The sequence below is a fragment of the Anguilla anguilla genome, chromosome 4 (genome assembly GCF_013347855.1).
Source record: "Anguilla anguilla isolate fAngAng1 chromosome 4, fAngAng1.pri, whole genome shotgun sequence".
NCBI lineage: Eukaryota > Metazoa > Chordata > Actinopteri > Anguilliformes > Anguillidae > Anguilla > Anguilla anguilla.
This window is the reverse complement of record NC_049204.1, coordinates 32140901-32160322: the sequence shown is the minus strand read 5'-3', so window position 1 is coordinate 32160322 and position 19422 is coordinate 32140901. Positions and strand designations below refer to the sequence as shown.

At 38.3% G+C, this 19422-nt stretch overlaps 1 protein-coding gene across 3 annotated transcripts in view; it reads left to right on the top strand.

Moving 5' to 3' along the window:
- The first annotated feature begins 1600 nt into the window (after nt 1-1600).
- Nucleotides 1601-19422, top strand: part of LOC118225721 (sodium/hydrogen exchanger 9-like) — a 72882-nt gene continuing 55060 nt past the window's right edge. For 2 of the 3 annotated variants that reach the window (XR_004764888.1, XM_035414605.1), the window contains exons 1-5: nt 1601-1996; nt 3298-3449; nt 10325-10402; nt 10625-10701; nt 17973-18088. Coding sequence is in view for 2 of the 3 variants with exons in the window: in XM_035414605.1 (XP_035270496.1) it covers nt 1849-1996; nt 3298-3449; nt 10325-10402; nt 10625-10701; nt 17973-18088 (571 nt within the window). In the remaining variant the exon portion in view is untranslated. Of the gene's footprint in view, nt 1997-3297; nt 3450-9368; nt 9463-10324; nt 10403-10624; nt 10702-17972; nt 18089-19422 lie in introns of all 3 variants that reach the window. The other variant, XM_035414606.1, reaches the window with a different exon arrangement.

Below are 19422 nucleotides of genomic sequence, written 5' to 3'. Positions count from 1 at the left end.
GGTAGTTAGCCCAGCTCCAGTAACCAAGTACATTAGATAAGCAAGCACTCCTCCCATCCGTTTACTGATCCCAGATGCTGACCAGTAATTATTTATGGTGTAGCCTGGTCACGCTTTTGTGAATAGTGCAGCAGTAGGGCAGTATGAAACTGTATCTGGAGAAGGTACCAGTTGGTACTGATACTACACAGTACATGGGGGAAAACATAAAGGTCTGTCTGACATGGTGATGGTGGCCTGGGAAAGAAGGAATGGGGGGTTTTGTTTATTATTATGTGTTTCCCCCAACAGCATTCCTATTCAGTCTTCTGGCTGTGAAAGCAACATGGTCCCTTCCCAGATTAATGAAGCCTTAGCAGATCAAGGAGTGGCCAGAACAAAACTGGCAAACCCAAAGAAAGGGAGCCTGTCCTGCAAAAATAGTAACATCTGTGGGTGGAGGAGAATGCAGAGAGAATCACCTATGAATATTTAATAAGGTTGTCAGGCCCAGACCAGTAAGATTCCTGAGCTTTGAAAGATGGAATTACCTATACCACCACCTGGGTGTCACGCATTACATGTCTTTGTACATTATGGGCTGCATTACTTGCCTACCTAGAAATATTCCCGCCAAGGCATTTTGTAAAGCCCTTTTGCCCTCCAGTAACTCCTCTTGCTCAGATTTGTGCTTTTTAGTTAAACATATTTTTGATGTTGCCAATGTTGACATTGTCAGGACAATTCATAAATTCACACACAAATGGGTATTAACGCTATAGCTTAATTGATCAATTATATCCACAAGGAGATCAACTTGGCTGTTTTCAAAGCTGGGAAATCTGAAGACTTTCGAAAAATTGGACCTTACGCTTACATTGTCCTTGCAGGGCTACACTGGATTTTCTCATCAGGCTAAAGATACATCTTCACTTTTGAATAAATTTGCAATGCTTTCTGGTTTGGTTAATTTTTTTGGGCAGTTTCAGTGATTTAGGATGGTCATGTTTCATCAGTCGAAATAAATGTTTATTGGTATTTTCAATGTACTGCTGTATTTTTACATGCCAGAAAAACAAATTGCAAAAATCCGCTTTTATAATACATGTATTTAGTGACCTCTAATGGCAAATTTTGGAAATGTTTCTAGAGAAAGAAAATCGTATAAACCGGTCTACGTACAATACGAACCTGAATAAATTAGTAGGCTACATTTAAACATTAATAACATGTATGGGAAAAAGCGCTTTTAACCAGTAGAAATGTATTTCCATTATTATTACTAAATACCATTGTGCAGCCCTATAGGGTTGTATTAAAAGGTCTTGCCATTTTTCACTTGGTGTGAAATTAGACAAAAAGATAAAATATCAACGAGTCATTTATATTCTAATATTGGAATGGACTCTATGGGAATTCTATTTTTATTAAGGCCTGTCTAAGTCAGCCAATCACTAGGCCTACTGCCGGAATTTTCAAGAGGGCTACGTGACCAGTTTTAGTTTTTGCGTAAGTTTTACTGCGTTAATATACATTTGGAAACAACGGCCCCAGTGTTGTCATCATGCCCCCTACCGCGGATACAGCCGTGATAACATTCCAGTTAAGGTTTATACATTGCTTTGTAAAGAAAATGATATTTCAAATTGACTACAACTCCCAAAAGTCTAGGAAATCCTCTCGCAATCATGTGGTTGTAAGGTTGAAATTTGAAAGTGAATTTATGTATACTACTGTAACCTACTATAGATGCGGATGTAGGCTTCTGTATTACACAGCTGGGAGCATTACAAAGTGGTTTGGTCGAAGGGTTTTACATGTACCACACTAAGTCTGTATTTTAATAGGGTAGTTATTTTCACCATTAAAATGTTTACTTCCCTAGACCAGCACATGCGATTTAGCACAGAATTGCTCGTGTTCGATGTATTATTGATACTGACTATTTTAACAATATGGTTGTTCAGAACACGGCAGATTAGGTGTATGCACGAAACTGGCGGAGCTATGCTTTATGGTAAGTAGCCTAACACAATGTTTAATGGACAAAATCGAGAAGTAAAATGTTGATCTTTGGCTTCAGACGGTTTATATTATTGCACTTTAATAATGTATGCTGTTGCTTAATATCGGGATAATCATGTTCATACATGAAGCAACTAAACACACTACAATTGTAGTAAAGATTATTGGAGTGGTGTCCACCATATGGTCATCATTAAGGCCTGTGTGTTTTTTTAATGTAATTAAATACTTTTTTTACCTGAACATTTTTTCCCCGTACCTGGAGTTCATTTATTTATTTTATGGGTGATGGTTGCACAGTACTAACAAGAACGAATTTATTCCGTGTCTTGAAAAGGAAGAAGGCGTCAAGTGCAGGCGCATTTTGAATTAACGGATATGGCATGTACAATATGTCACCCGATGCTCTAAACCAGACCCCGTTTTTATTGCTGTGACCAGTTTAATTGATTTGTTTTGGTCTAGGCTAAAATTGTGTTTTAGTACTCTTCTCTTTTAAGTCATATTCTACAATCTTTGGTTATTGAACACTTCACATGAATCTGTATACAGTTTATTAAAATGGAAAATCTGAGTGAGCATAATGACGACTCTCATGCTGAACTTTGTTTTTAATATAGCCTCGTATAACAAAAGTTTTCACAACACTTAGGTGGCATTTATTGTGTCGTATGTTCTTTTTGTAGAACATCCGCTCGCTGGCGTGGTACTTCCTTTTTATCAAGCAGTCTTACCCCAAATGACACTCTCCAAAATGTGCAACCTGCGCAGGGGTTTCGTTTTGCAAAAGAAGAGCTGGGTGCAGCAAATACTCCAGACTACAATAGTAGCATCACTGGGGCTGGATCAGTGTCGTTTGGAATGCGTCTGTTATAATGCATTCTTTACATATCCTGATATGCCAACTCAGATAAATTATTTTGTAAATAAATTGTTTTGATGGAACTACTTCTGAGATGTAATGGCTACTTGATTTCTGGTCATTGGAAACGTATATAAGTATTTAAAATATCCTTGATTGAACACAAAAACTGTTAATCATAAAAAAAAACTGAAATATTGTTTAAAAACAACCTCTAGGAAGTGAACATGCAGGAAATCAGAATGAGTACGACTGTGTTGTATAACCACAGTATGAAGGAGAATAGAATATTCTTATGGGATCCAGTCAGTGGCATAAAAACCATCACCAGTTTCCAAAACACGCCGGTATTTGTGTTGCCCTCAAAGTGTAAAAACACTATGTTGTCCCTGAATTTGTAAAGCCCACTGAATTCTGTATATAATCCGTAGGTTTGATTCTGGGTTTAACTCTGAAATATACTGGCAGTCAGTGGAACCATGAGGCTGGGGATGTTCATGGCTGTGAAAGTCTAAACCACACCTCACCTCACCTGGCTGCCAACACTACAGTGGACCATGACAGGCACAAGCATGTTGGCATGGTAAGTGTATACCCACTGTCACTGGCTGTAAGTGTACATTGCTGTGAAAGGTACACACACTGATGTCCGCCTGGAGGTTTCAGACATAATTCTATGGCCTCTTATAAGACAATATAATGTTGGTCTCTTTCCATTGCTGCTTGAATTACTTATGTGAACTTACAGTTGCGTCTTTGGCAGAATTTCCCATGTTTTGTAGGCCAAAGTTTGCCCGTGTTGTGCTACACTGTTTGTGGGTCAAGGAGTACAACGTACACACAATTAGCTCATTTAAATGACAACATACAACAGCATCTGTTTTACAGAATGTGTCTCAAACATAGTTTGTTTGAATTTGGTTATTGAATCTTAAACAGTTAATTCTTCATCTTCACTGAGGCTGGAATAAAAACCCAGTCCTTCAGTCCTTTGCAGTGTTATTATTTGGCTGCGAATGAGATCTGATTAAGTCTGAACATTTTCATTGTGCTGGCGGGATTCCATTCTGCTGGATTCTCACACTGGTGAAAATAATGGAAATCTGAAGAGACAGCAGAGCAGGACATGTAACAGGGAATGTTTTTTAAAGAGCCTAGCACATCCTGTTTGTCTGACAAGGTTTCAGAACAGGAAATTGTACTGCCTCATTATATGTGTACTTTACCAAGAAGTGAACCACAACCAATAATGTGAGTCAGCTTTTAAAAACATTGGCCTGTTATGCATTCTACAACATTGGTGCCAAGTTTTAACAGTTTTCACTGCTCGGTGTGAAACAAATCCAAAATAAAGACAAACATATACCTTTTAATGAAGGCTCAGCCATATCAGAACTGTAAAGCATATATGGTTCCATATATGAGGACAGCACAGATTGGCTTCTTATTGAGCACACAGCACCTCTACATCACAACTTACAGGATGTATGTCAGTAGGGAACTTGTTCTTATTTTGATGCAGGGGCAAGCAATTCAGGGCTGCTAAAATGTATATGTAGGTCTTATGTATATATATGTTTTTGTTTAACATATTTTAGGAGCCAGATGTAATGTATGCTAAATCTGCCTCTTACCTAAAAAAAGAGGCATTTTTCCCTATTTGTATAGAGACCATCCTAACAGTCGGGTGACTTTGGCATTGTTACAAGCCATTCTCTGCTTCCCACTTGCAGTCTGAACTGGCTGCTGTTCTTTTTCTGGGGTGGATAATATAGTCATTTGTGCAGCAAGAATCCCAGTCCATGAGCTTTAACCCCTTAAAAAGCCATTACACTTTTTTGTAACAGCTGGTGGAAGAATGAAACTACTTGATGTGTATGGCTGAGCATTGAGACCTATGAATAGAGATTATGTATAAAGAGTGCCTGAACCATGTTAAGAATATATTATCAATTTGCAGTCTAATGTGTGTGTAGCCATGTGCTAGGTCTTTGCAGCTGATCAAGTTATACAATTAATCTTCTACAGTGAAAACGTTCGAAATGTCTTGCAGATATCACTTTCCTAGCGTATAGGGTTGGCTCTCGGAAATGTTTCTTGCTGAAAAGAAAGCTTTCACTCTGGCACATATGCATTTATTTAGCAAACAGTGTGGTTTTCTGCTTCAGCTGTTCATGCCGCTGAAGCAGTTTGCACTGTTCACAGTTATGCACGGGGTGGATAAATTGATTATATATTAGCCCAGGGCTATCTTTATTTTTTCCTGGATATACCAAAGCATCTAGCAGTCCAGTATATGATAACCGTTTGGCTTTAGTTTTAGTTTTTGTATTTCTGTTTGGGGAGTTTTCTAAACTGATTCTGCCTTAAGTTTTATGTAAGATGGTAGTGTAGTTCCTTACAGTATTTTGAGGTGAGAGGTGAGCATTGAGCTTGAATTTGTGCAGTGCCCTTCTTCACAGTACCTGCTCAAGTACTCCATCTGTCAGTGAGCCGTAGTATAGCCATCTCTCCCTTATCTACGATAGCCTACACAATGGTGGACATTATGAACATAAATATGAAAATAAAAGAAACCAGTTTATGTGTTTTTAAAATTTTCCGTTCACACTGAGTGTTTTGGAATATCTTGATAAATGCAAGCTTATCAAACAAGATTAGATGTGTATGGCTTATGCAGTCATTTTTTAACCAGCAGGCTATGTTCACTTTGATTGGATAGTTACAAATTCAGAATTAGCTTGCCAGCCAATCCAGGCGGATAGCCAGCAAGACAGTTTATCTAACTAACCAACACTCTATGAGTAACAATTTTAATCAATGTTTAGAAAATTAAAAAGCGGAGCAAGTTTGTGAAGTTGAAGACAGGCACTAATTCTGTAATGAAATTTTCTTCTCTAAGATTATGGTTGACTATGTTATTCTACATTATTGGCCTTTTATGATTTGAGAATGAAAAACTTGTGTGGAATTATTATTCATTAAGTAAGGAAACATAGAAACAAATAACAAATAGCTTATTTGGAAAAACTCAATTTGACTAGAATTTCATTGTACTTAATTAAATGCTTGACAAAAGAAAACACACTCAGGCATTTATGCTGATGACCAAATGCCAAAGGAACAAAACTCAATAGAGACAACATCCACCTCACACCAAATATGTAATAGGAAGGCAGTGAAATGGTGTGAGCACATAAATTAAAGTATTTATTTGCAAGGATGTGCGATAGTTCTGTACTGTGACTGTGCTGTAGCCTGTAGCTTTGGGCTGTGACTGTGGTGTAACTCTGGACTGTATATGTACTGTAGCTCTGGACTGTGCAGCAATTCTGGGTTGTGATTGCTGTCCCTGTGGACTGTGACTGTACTTAAGCTCTGGTCTGTAACTGTACTGCTGACCAGTATGTGGCTATGCTGCAACTCAGAACTGTGACTGTGACTGTGCTGCTCCCTGGGCTGTGGCTGTACTGTAGATATGGACTGTCAGTGTACCCCGACTACATTAAATGAAGCCAATCATTTCAAAGTAAGTATTGTAACATGAAACTACCCGTAAGTGAAAGTATGCCTCCGCCTTAAATTTAGTGTTTGTGCATTTTTTTGATGTCAGTTTTTCACTTGTGCATATCAATCCTGAATAAACATAATCCTCTTAACCTTTATATTATATGATTGTAAAATTCATAAAATTGGCCTTGGTCCTTGTTTAAATACAAGTAAACTTACACAATTAATCACTGAAACCTCCTTCTACCACTTTAGTTAAAACTACCAAAAATGGCAAGCCCATTTTCAACATAGCATTTTCCAATGCTCTTAGAATGTTCATTATTTTACAAACTAACATTATTCTGTGGATTTCTGAAGATAATCTGAAAGTTGGTTGCAAGTTAGCTATCTGATTTATGTTAGGTTCTTGTTTGCTATGTGACTGACAGATAGCTATGCTTTTAGCCAATTCCAAGATAGTTTTAGCAATCTATAGACAACAGCCATTGTGTATCGATTCTGCTTCATTATGATTAATGGTAATTTAAGTTGTAAATAGATGGCGTTTCCATTATGTTGAGTATTGGTGATTTAAGTAGTGTTGTGAATTGTATAGGATTTGTTCTGCTATATTGAATATTGTCCTAAAATTCTTTCTTACAAAAAACCTTGAATACCACCTGACCAGTACCACACATGTTTTGTGTTGTAGAGTCAGGGTGCTAGCTTTCCTATAGTACTCCTTTCTTATGTATCTGCCCTGATTTTTTTTTTAGAAAATTCTTCTTCTGCATTTTTCTGTAGATACGGTGGTGATGTGCTAAACAGCATTGTGTCCTATTCCAGAATCATTGCCTGCCATTCCTCAGTTGATTTATCTCTGCATTACCTTCACTGTCTCCTTATCAGTGGGAAAATATTCTGTCTGTCAGTTTTGCATAACATCCCAGAAAGTTCATATTTCTTCAAACTATTACGTTGTACCAGTAAACATTCTTCATTTTTTTTTCTACATTTCTGTGAAGACAATGAACCCTACAGGTCCTCTGGGAAAACATAGCTTTCCCTTAATAGCCTGCTCACCCAAATCTTACACAACAGAGAGGTCTTATTAACAATCCAATGGAGACCTCCACAAAAGCCATTAGGAGAGCTGGTGTGTTGGAGATGGCCTTCAAATCATTAAGTCCTGTTACAGATGGGTCCAAGCAGGGAAAGATGAGGATTTCTTTGCATTACTGAGTCCATTAGACACTAGCCATTGGGAGCATGGCTCTAAAATTTGTAGCCTGATTAAATTTAGTGCTGCTCCATTGAAGAGCCAATTAGACTGTATGGTGCACCCCAACCTTATACACTGTTATGTGGTTACTAAAATAAAACCAGTGCAGTTTGCATAATTTTCTGAGCCCTATTAAGCCCTGTTACATGGAACAGAGTTACCGAGAGGTCACTTAAGTGTTACGTATATTTTTGTCATGAGGCGATAGGTATATGAAATGTCATTTGCTATGTGGATAATTGTCATTGTGAAAAGTAATTTGTATGAATTGAACAGCATTGTTATGATAATGTAATCCATTTATAACTGTGGGATTTTACCCATGTGTGGTTTACGAATCACAGCATTAAACAATAAACAGGATTCCTATACTTCCAGATCTATAGACAAGGTTAATTTTGTCACATCACTCTATGGAATGTTTTTTCAGACAGATGTAAAATCAGACAGTTCTGTTAAAACTGCCATTCCTCACCTAATTTTACAATTACAAAAGCTTTCAATTTATTACTTTGTATCAGCTTTCTGTTTATTAATGCTATATGTGTTTTGTGTGTGTGCGTGCGTGCACTGATTTTATATATTTTAAATTTGTTTGTACAGAATCCATTTTCCATAATGAAAGATAGTGTGTATGATTTGTGTCAATGCATATTAATATAGAGGGTTAGAAATGTAATTAATTTCACTTTCTGGATCATTAATTGTTTGTGAATGTTATGTGAGACTGGAGAATTTTGTTTGTTTTAGTTCTGAATCCTCTATTTGAGGTGTTCACATAAAACAGAAGCAAGCCAACTGTTTTTGAGTAGTTTCCATGGAAACAAATCCAAGAAATAGAAAATGTGCCAAAAAGTTGTTGAAGTTATGGCGTGAATATTTATGAGTCCTAAATAAGCACTAAATAATTTGAATGCACCGTGTTTATTTGCAATTGTTGCATGAAAATGCAACATAATTGTCATTTTGTAAATATTTTATGAAGCATATGAAATTTTATGTGGCACCAGAGTCAATTTTTTTAGGTTTGTGTAGAATATGCTACTATAATAATGTGTGTAAAGAAGAAATGCTAATAGCTTACCAAAGAAATGTTTCCATACAAAGTTACCGTTATATAATCAAATAAGATAATGGAACATGGACATCTGTTGAGTATCCTAATATTGTGACCACACTGAATGTGTTTTCTGTAATTTGCATAATAAAATGCAAACAAATATTTCAGGTTGTGCTCTGTTTTACTGAGATAAAACTATAACTATCATGAAATATGACTCACAGAGTGAAAGCTTGTGTGCCTTATGGAAATGCATCTCTTCATTTCATAGATGAATCTACAGTACTCACCTGTCCTAATTTTAATGAGAACTGTACCTCCCCCAGTGATAGCAGACATCTTCAGTAGTTGGATATTGTTGCGGCATACTGAAGTCTGTTGTTGCTGTATCATTGGTCCATGTTTTCTCTGAACACTCTAAAGTGTTAATTTCCTGTAGTACTAGAATGGCAATGATATTTTTGCATTATGTGTTGTTTTTTGTATCCACTGTTACTCTTTTGCTTTATTTAAAGTTTATTTTATGCTGTTGACTTCTGTATATTTCATGGTTACTGCGAACAGCTTAAAATATAAATGTTGAAGGTTAGGACACTCAAGATGTGTAGTAAAATTAATTACAATGACAATGGATGAGTGCTGTAGAAATTCCATACTTGTATTTCCAGGAGTTCTGTCTTCCCAACATGGTGCGGTCACAGTCATCTCTTCTCAAGTCTCTGGTAGAAGATTGATCCGATCATAGTACATTAAGTATCTCAAGTAATCATCTAATTACCACAAATTAAGTTTTTGAGCATGTGAATTGTTAAAGTAAATATGTGCTTACTGTTTATAATTTAACTACCTACTCAATAGTAGGAACAGATAGCTTCAGTGATCTGAAATGGCTTTCTGTTGTCTTTTACATGTGGTCTAACTATGAACCAGGTGGGCATTGCTGCACTTCCTTTTGGTGTTGATGGTGTAATTGGTCACACAGCTGTGCTGTTCATCTAACCATTCGAAAGATCAGAAAACTTACAGTGAAGCCTTGAGGGTAATCATTGAACCATAGCCTGTGGTCAGACATGCAGGCACTTACAATGATGAAGGGATAAATAAGGCATTCTCAACCCTGGACCTGGACTCACAGGGACTACTGGTTTTTATTTTTACCTTAAATTTCAGGCCCACAAAATGAGCTGAGTTAACCATTTAATCAACTGTTTGAATTGATTTAAGTGCTGGCTAAATAAAAACCATCAGACCCTGGTGCTTTCCAGGACCAGTGTTGTAGACCCTTGGTCCAAGTTAAAGCTATAAATATACAAGGATTTAAGAGATATTTCTGATTTATAGCCTTGTGATAAGTTTTTCCAGTACACAAAGGAGGCCTTGATATCAGAGGGTGAAGATCACGTTGGGTCTCCAATCTCTGGTTTCAGCAAAATGGATGGATTCACAATTCATTGTGTGCTGTGTGAAATAAAGACTAGGTGCCTGCTTAAAACGGAGCTGTTGACAATGATTGCCCTACTTTGCCGCCTTTCACATTTTTTGAGAGCACATATTTGTTTCGCACTGAGAGCCTTTGAAGCTTTGTCACTCATTGTGAACCACAGAACTGTCTTTCTCACGGCAGATGGCCTTTGCCCCAGAAGTCTTCTTCAATTTGTTTCTGCCGCCCATCATATTTCAAGGAGCCTACAGTTTAAACCAGGTGAGACTGTGTAATGGATTTTCTTAGAGGCACAATAGAACAGCCATTTCATGTTTTGACATATCTTTCTACTTGGAATCCTCAAAGCAGTGGCCAGTTGTCCATTTTCAAAGAATTCATTGTGCCGTTGTGATTCATTTCTGGATTTTTTGGTTCATTTTGCTCAGAGTGAATTCTTGCCCTTTTGCCCTGTCTCACTGTGAATGATGTCTTCTTCTCTAGAGGCATTTCTTCCAGAATTCTGGCTCTGTGTTGACCTTTGCTTTTTTGGGAACTGTCATCTCCTCTGCAGTTGTAGGGTGAGTATGAGCTATACACATGCCGTACAGTCACACATCGCTCCAATGCCACCAACTTTTCCACTTAAACAAATTTTGACGGGGTAGGCCTGGATCTAAAAGTAAACAGAACACATTATTTTGTCATGAATTCATTAAGGTTGACTATCCCCTGAAGACTACCCAGTTATTTCAAGTTATTTGCGCTACTCAATCAAAAACCAATAAATGAGCAGGCTTACTAAATTGCGCCATATGATCCAGCAAGTTTGCGGTATTGGATAAATTAAATGTTTTAACAGGCAACTTTTAGTGTACAGAAATCAATGATAGAGAGTTTTTTGTTTGTTAGTGTAAAATTAGAGTGGAATAGACCCCAATCAAGTGTGAGACTGCAAAAACTTATATACTGGCAGATTATACTGGCAGCTTCAATACCAAGTTTTATAATGAGGTGTAGTCGGCATGAGAAACTTCAATAGATAGCTCTCCAACAAACGGTAGGACCTTATTGTGGGTAACCAGTTAAACATATATGACTCAGGCTATTAATGAAAGCTTTGCAGTACTCCATTATTAAGCAGGGCGCAGGAGTCTAGAGAGCTAATGAGTCTCTGTATGGGTTCGCTTGTGAGTTAGGCTAGTATAAATGAGAAATTTAAAATAAATAATGCATTCGGGTCCAGATGAGGTCCAGATGACTATGATCAGGCTATTTTTGAGCACACCATTTTCATTTCATTTACAGAATCAGTGGCGCATCAGTTCTCTGGTGCATGTGTGCTGTGTCATCATATTGCCCCAGCATATCAGCCATAATCTTAAAAATCAACCCAAGACAGAATACATTCATTTAAAGTATTATCTGCTAATATAGATACAACCTCAATATTTATTATATAACTTGGAAAGACAGCGATGGCAAATGCCATTTTTTAGTGTCCAAAATGAGATCCATTAAGAGCACTATCCAGATGCATAGCCCTGTTTTATTTTCATTATGTAAAGAGATGTAGGGCACCTCTCCAGCCCTACATCGCAATAACTATGGCATTGTCAAAGCATTAAAGAATGCTACATCAAATATGCTGCCAGGCTAAGGCAATAATATAAATACACACTTCGTGTTTTCCAATGCACTTCCTTGGGTTTAATTATTTTTAAAGGAAAATGTGTTTTAGCTGTGTTTTTGTTGAGTTTACACAGTGGTGCTGATTTGTCCTAGGGGGTTTATATTGTGTGCATATGCTAACAGCCATATAACTGGACATTTACATAAGGATTTAAACTGACAGACCACAAAACAGCCGCTTGAAGCGTTCTTCACAGGAACCTTGAGCTTGAGTGTTCAGCTTCAAAATGCTATCAATTTAGCTGAAAATACCCTTGCTGGTGTAAGTAAGTAATACATTGACTTGTATTCAAGGCTCTCTATCTGTGTGGTTACTTTAGTAACACAACAGTGCCAGGTTTGGGAAAAGGAGTTTGTTAGGGAGGGTAGGCAGGGGAGAAGCATATATTTCTTTTTTTCTTTTTTATATTTTTGACATGTTCATTGTGGACATAAGCAACATGCTGAAGTGCTGCTGCTGGGAAACCAGGTTGCTTTTGAAGTTGTGTTAGAGGACCAGAAGGGTCCAGTCTTCATTCTGCTTCACAGAATCCAACGTGGTGATGGGAAAATTGTACTCTTTCCTAGGGTTGGATTTAATTTGAAATCCTGAAATGCCAGGACTAATTGATGACGGCCCTCACGCTATTGGGCATGCGGTGTTATGCGGGCGTCACGGCCAAATTCCATGTGATGAATTATCCCCTGATCCAGTCAGCTTCAATTAAAGAATGTTCTGGTGCTGTGCATCCCTCAAAAAACCTGGAAACCTACTCTTACATGCCCAGTCTTGCATTGGAGAGCACTGTATGTCTAACACCTGTGGAATTAGGCCTCTGCTGAGGTCTGACAGATTGTCCAATTCCGCACACTGTGAGATACAAGGCGAGGGTCCACAGTCTGCAGTTCCAGCCCATTGGCCCGGCTTCTCTGATATTTCCAAACTATTTCATTACTGAGCAGCAGTGCAGTGACCTTAGTTGCACAATGACTGACTGTCAGCATCAGTCATTCTTCAGAATTGAATTCTTATGTCTGAACTGCTGGAACAGGTTTTAAAACAGATGTCTTAAACTGCTGGTGTGGCCTGTGACAGAGAGAACTTAAGGCCTCACTGTAATCTAAGCCTTAACGTATGGAACTGTACAATACATGAATGTACTGTATGGTAGTTTCTGGTCCTGTGATGTGATGAGTATGAGTTGTAGATGACATATGCTTCATATCTGCTGTGCTGGTGGTAATGTTTTATATTTGTCATATAAAATTTCACCCTTTCAACAATGCGGACAAAAAAAGTGATGTGAGGGTCTGGGAAAACACACAATGGTTTCCAATTTAAGATCGGCAAAGCTTGGAAAATCAATTTTTGTGTGAATGCTTTCCTTTTTTTCATAAAAAAAGTACTCTGCTGAGTGGATAAAAGGTTATACCCCATGCATCATTGTCCACACACACATACACACACACACACACACACACACATATACATATACATATACTGCTCACTGGCATACAGCTTAATATGACTGCTCAGTGTAGCTGTGTATATAATTGTAATTTAGTTACTTTAATGTGCTTTTTTAATACAGTGTTTCTGTTATTTTGTCCAACCCCTATATATTTATATATATATTAGTTTTCATTAATAAGTTTATATTTCATTGTATTAAAATGTTGAAATGTTATATGACAAATATATAACATTACTACCAGCAAAAATCACAGAAATTGTGGTTGAAAGCACACATTTTATGATTGTGATGCTCGTGCACATTTGTAGTCAAACAATTCACATGGTTAAGGTGAATGTATTTCTTTTAATTTTGATTTCACTATGTAGAAATTACAGAACTGTTTATAAATAGTTCCCCCATTTCAGGACATCATAATTTTGGGGACAAATAGCATCACTGGTAATTCTGATTAGTCAGGTGTGTTCACTTTCTTCCTTAGTGCAGGTATAAGAAAGCTTTCAGTGTCTAGTTTTGATTCTAGCCTTTTGATTGTCTGTCTGTTATTGCTGTTTGTCAACATGAGGACCAGAGTTGTGCCAATTAAGGAGAAGGAAGCCATTATGAGGCTGAGAAAAAAAACAGACATAGGTCAAAACTTAGCCTTACTAAAATTAACTGTTTAACATCATTAAGAACTGGTGAATGGTGTATAATTGTAAAGGGCTTGGTAGGCCAAGCAAGACCTCTACAGGTGAAGTATTGTCACCTTAATGAAGAGGGAAAAAACCAAACACCTGTCTGGTAGATCAGAAACACTCTTCGGGAAGCAGATGTGGATGTGTCAGTCACTATTTTTAGTAGAGTGATAGTAAGAGCCAAGTGTGGAGGCCAAAAGGAACTACCCAAGATGCAAAGCACCCCCCCCCCTCCCTTATCAGTGAAACATGGTGGTGGAGGTGTTATGCTTTGGGCATGTATGGCTGACACAGGTACTGGCTCACTTGTCTTTATTGATGATGTAACTGCTGATAGAAGTAGTAGAATTAATTCTGAAGTGCCTAGAAGCACCTTATTTGCTCCAGCTCGACCGAATGCCTGCTAACTCATTGTGCAGTGCTTTATCCTACTACAAGACAATGGTCCCAAACAGAGCATAACAAATCACCAAAAAAAAACCTTAAAAGGTTTTTTTCGCCAAGGGAGGCAACCTGTCCAACCTTGAAAAGCATCTGTTGGACAACCACCCAAATCTCTTCAGGTACTAAATCCCAATTGGTCTTATAATAAGATGTATACATGAAAAGTGTAGATTAAGGTATTTGGATGGTTTAACAAGTGCATAGATGGTTTACCAAGTGTAGTGCCTTTCACAGTGCCTGCACTTCAACTTTAATTCTGATTTTGTATGTCAGATATTTTTTGAAAATCTATGTTAAGTTTACAATTCAATTTATGTGAAATTCTTTGTTATCAGTGATTTACCATGGTATCCATGCCGAGGTACCAAAGCTGGTATTGGTACCGAATTCTAAATTTTGGTATTGGAACAACGCTAGTTTCAAACTCGTGAACGTAATTGCTTAGTGATAGAAGCTCACCTGGTTTGCTGCTGCCAGACAATGCTATAGTACGTCCAGTGTAAACACGAAAATCATGTGAAATGACATTAAGAATGCAAAGGATCCAAAACACTTCCATGCCAGATCCCCCTCATGCAATAACTATGTCACAGCAGAAAAAAATAACTAATTCCATCAGAGGTATTGAGTGCATTGGCATAGTTTAAATATATTTCCTGCTGCTTGAATTTGCTGCTTCCCTGTGTATAAATGCTGACAGGTGGCTTTGAAACAGCATGAGCTTAGAATAATTACTTGCTGGGAAAATGCCTGCTGGAGAAGATAAAATGGTAGGAGAGATCTCATTTTTGTTAGCAACAGCAATGAAACTGCTAAATGCAATATGGTCTGAGACTAATCAAGGCTGTCTGTGATGGTGTAGCCAATCCCAGACCTTGAAGTAAGACTAGCCATATTTTCTGGTATGTATTAACATGTATTCACCTTTGAAAATAACACTGTTATTACCTATTGCAGACCGTAATACAGAAATGTTCTTTTTTTTGAGAAACAGATGTTTTCTTTGTTACAGCATTGCAGTTCAGTGTTTGCTAAAAGGTTAGTTTCTGGCAGAAAGGGCCATTGTTTTGACAAGGCTTGTTTTTCTGCATCCATGCTAATTACTTTACAGTCACTGCTGCTTAGATGACTCTGAAGTTTGACATGAAATATATCAGTGTTTCACAGTCTCATTGACATATGCAGGGTTGCTTCAGCCTTGCAACAGGATGTTTTCAGATAGGGCTTAAGAAAAGGCTCTGAATTTGGTTTCTTGCTTCCTCCGCTGCAAACACTAGGTGGTGCTCATAATCTTTCTAAGATGTGTGCCTGGGTTCTCATCTCCGCATGGATGGGAGCTCTGTTTGCAAAATGGTTTATTTCATCCATCACCTAGCATGGAAAATAAATAGACTCACGTTGTAAGCATGACTAGTAGAAAGCCTTGGGGAAATGGGACTCTTCTCACATGGTGTGCACATGTACAGTACACTGGGCTGGAAAGAACTAAACAGTCATGAATTCTCTTGTTTTTGACTTTGAAAAACCCCATTATTGCTTTAGCTGTATGCTTGGGATCATTGTTTTGCTGTAGGATGACCTACACACATCACCAGACACTAGGTATCATTCCTGGTGATGCTCTGCCAGGCCTGTACTGCAGCCATTGTCAATTCCTGTTTGTTTCAGCAGATTTTTGCCTTCAGTCTTGTATTCAGCAAGTGAAACGCATGTTCAATTGGATTCAGGTCGAGTGAATCTTGGTCTCATCTGTCCACACCTTACTTCATAATCATTCCCTGAGAGTCACCTGTCCTGCCTAGTCTAGGGGTACCAGGTAAATATGGTGAGCTAAGCTTTGTTTTTCCTACTTGTCACCTCTCTGTCGCCTTGCTCTTTATCCCCTTTAGCTGCACACTTTATTCAGCCGCAGCCAGGAATATTGTGGTCACCTTCATTATTTTTGTACGCAGGTAATGCCAAACAGTTAGCCTGTTCCAGCTGTTAAAATTTTATCTGTGACCCAACAAAGCAGAACCTTCTCCACACATGTACACGCACGCACACACCCACCCGCACATTCACAGCGCATCTGCAGATCTGAAATTCCTTTGCGCTGTTGAGAAATGATTTTATATTTTTGTTATGCAGTCATAGCCCAGGTTTTCTAATTCTTTCCAGATTGGAGGTTGTATCGCCTTTTCAGCCCAGAGGCATGGGTGGGACAGCATTGCCATGTCAATGAGGTCAGGGGAGTGTGAGGGCCTCCCCAGGGTTGGAACAAACACCCCATAGATTATTGCCTGACTGGTAGACTGGCTGCCATTTTAAACTTTTTCTGTCTCAGGGAAATGAGAGCAAACAGCTTCCATACTGATGGAACAATACCCACTATAGTAACTCCATGTTAGTCTATGGAAAGCCACACTCAAGAGGTTGCCTCAAGTGAATCTGAGATCTTTATAAGCTTCGTTCTGATTAAATGTAGGGTGTGTTAATGACTTTAGGTTATTACGAAATATGCTAATTTATAGTCAGGGTGCCCTTCACAATGTCTCTGGAGGCCAAACATATCAGGCTCTTCCTGCAGAAGAATATTTTAATTGCTTTTTTATGATGTTTGAGACTTAAGGATACCACCAAGGAAAACTGAAATGGAAGGAAATATTTTTAAATGGGATTATATGATTGTACTTACCGTTACTATCAAGGTAGGGTAAAACACTTTTCCTCCTTTGAGACAAGTAGAAAGGAATGAATGAGGAGCGATTATACAAAAATAGTCAGACATGCCTTTTCAAAACATGTGCACATGCATTTAATATGATATTGGGATATCTTTCCAGCACATTAAATATTGCATGTATAGCAGATATCCAAAGAGATATAGTTTGTTATGACAGATATTCAAATTAGCATGGACCTGAAACAAGAAGCTAGTTGAGTTGAGTGAAGCTGATTAGTAACATAATAACATTTTAAAATATTTTGATTATTAAATATCCAATATTTACAGGATTTTTTTAATGTGGTGATGAGCATATTGAAAGTTAACATCGTACCATTACAATACCTGCGATCAAATTAAAAGCCCTGAGTTATATGGTTTATAAATATTTACAAAGGAACTAAAGGATAGGATCACAGCAGCAATGAAAGCAATGAAATGCTGAATTTAATCAGGACACGTTTTTATTTGATTACTTTGCATATTACTCGAAAATTAATTTACTTAAAATGATGGTTATACTCAAGAGAGAATATTTGCAGCAGGTGCACGCAGCCATAATGTAGCACAGTTAAATATTATTGCGTGGAAGTAACATTAGCCAGCCTGCTATTTACTTCATAAACTGATATTGCTTGGGCCAGGATGATTGTGGGTAAAGATTCCTCCCGCAGTGAGATCCATCCCCACCATGACTGCTTGGCAGCCGTTGTTGGGGTGACGGATGCATTTAAAGGTCGCGTTCCCGGTGGGCCTACTTCCCTGAGGCTTGCCCCGTACCCACCTTCCCTTCCGGGCACGTCGGCGAGCGGCGGGAATGAGTAATGTTCCCCCTGGCCGCCCCGTCCCAGCCGAACTGACCACGCTCTCCCTCGCAGGGCCAGCATGTACGGCTTCGTGAAGCTGATGGTGCTCCTGGGTCAGGCGAGAGACGGCGATTTCCTCCTGACAGACTGCCTCTTCTTCGGGGCGCTGATATCGGCCACTGATCCAGGTACGCCAACCTCGCGGTCGTGAAGGCAGAGCACAGCTCGCACGCGTGCGCATACGCCGTGCACGCTATCACCCTGGAAAGCTCAAAATTCACACCTGCGCTGCCCAGTTACATTCAATGGGCTGGGGTCATTGATTGAAACCACTATGTTCTAAGGGGATGAGCAGGCCAGATCATAGATTACCTCCTGGCCTGCTAATCCCTTTGAAACATAGTGTGCCCAACACATGCTTTCCTCTGAGCCAAATGGCACGTTTCTTTTTAAAGACAATTTACCCAGTTATACAGCTGGATAGCAGCAGTATCAATTCATGGTTAAGTATCTTGCTCTAGGGTATGCAGTCCATAAAACTAGGACTCAAGCCGGCAAAGCACTTCTTAAGCTGTCTGTACACTGCTGAGCCAGGTTAAAATGCTGTTGCAGAACCGGGGTAGAATTAGTGATGATCAATTTCCACAGATGTTCTTTATCCACCTTTTGCCCGGTATTAATATCTTTACAGTGCAGAGAAGAATTTGCGGGATTCGCTGCGGCGCAATTATGTATCTCATGCACAATAAACAGTCTTTCTCGTGAATGATTGTTGAGTGATATTATTGAAACGACTGCTTTGCAAAATGTTACCCCTGGTGTTTCTGGTTTTTCTATCTAAACTTTTCGAGAATAAAGCTGAGCTGGGTGTTAAATTAGCAATCAGAAAAAGAATAATAAAATTCCATCAAAAAAGGCCATCAAGGCTGAAGGAGCATATGAGGAAGCGTAATAAAATAATAACAACGCAAATCCATACTGCTGTATTTGAGCCCCCAGTTTTGGGTTGTTTTTCACTTTAATAATTCACTAAAAAAATCAAACAGCGGTCAATTTTTTTCTTCTTTTCACCATTGCTAGTTCTTATGGTCCCATACATCTGGAAAAAAATCAAATTTTTTTCATCAAAGTTAAATATTTTTTAGCCTCATTAAGCCATTTTCACATTAAGCCTTTTAGAATGTCCCGAAATGATACATTGTTGTTCGGCCCTTGCAGAGGCTTGAGTGCATGTATTATTCATGTATTATTCATCCTGAATAGAGATTGAAATTGCTTCCCCATGGTCTGTGAATTTATTTCAAAACTGCATGCTGACATTAACAAACAAACACGTTTAACGTTAAAGCACCAAAACAATCAGAAAAATGTATATTTTTTAAGCATTTTAAGTGTGTTCTGTTACATCAAAATGTCAACAGCAATAAATAATTAATAAATAGGAACATTTATGGCTGCCATTTCAGTAAAACATTTAACTTTGAGCCCTATATTTTAAAGAGAGGTGTACAGTCTTTCCTCA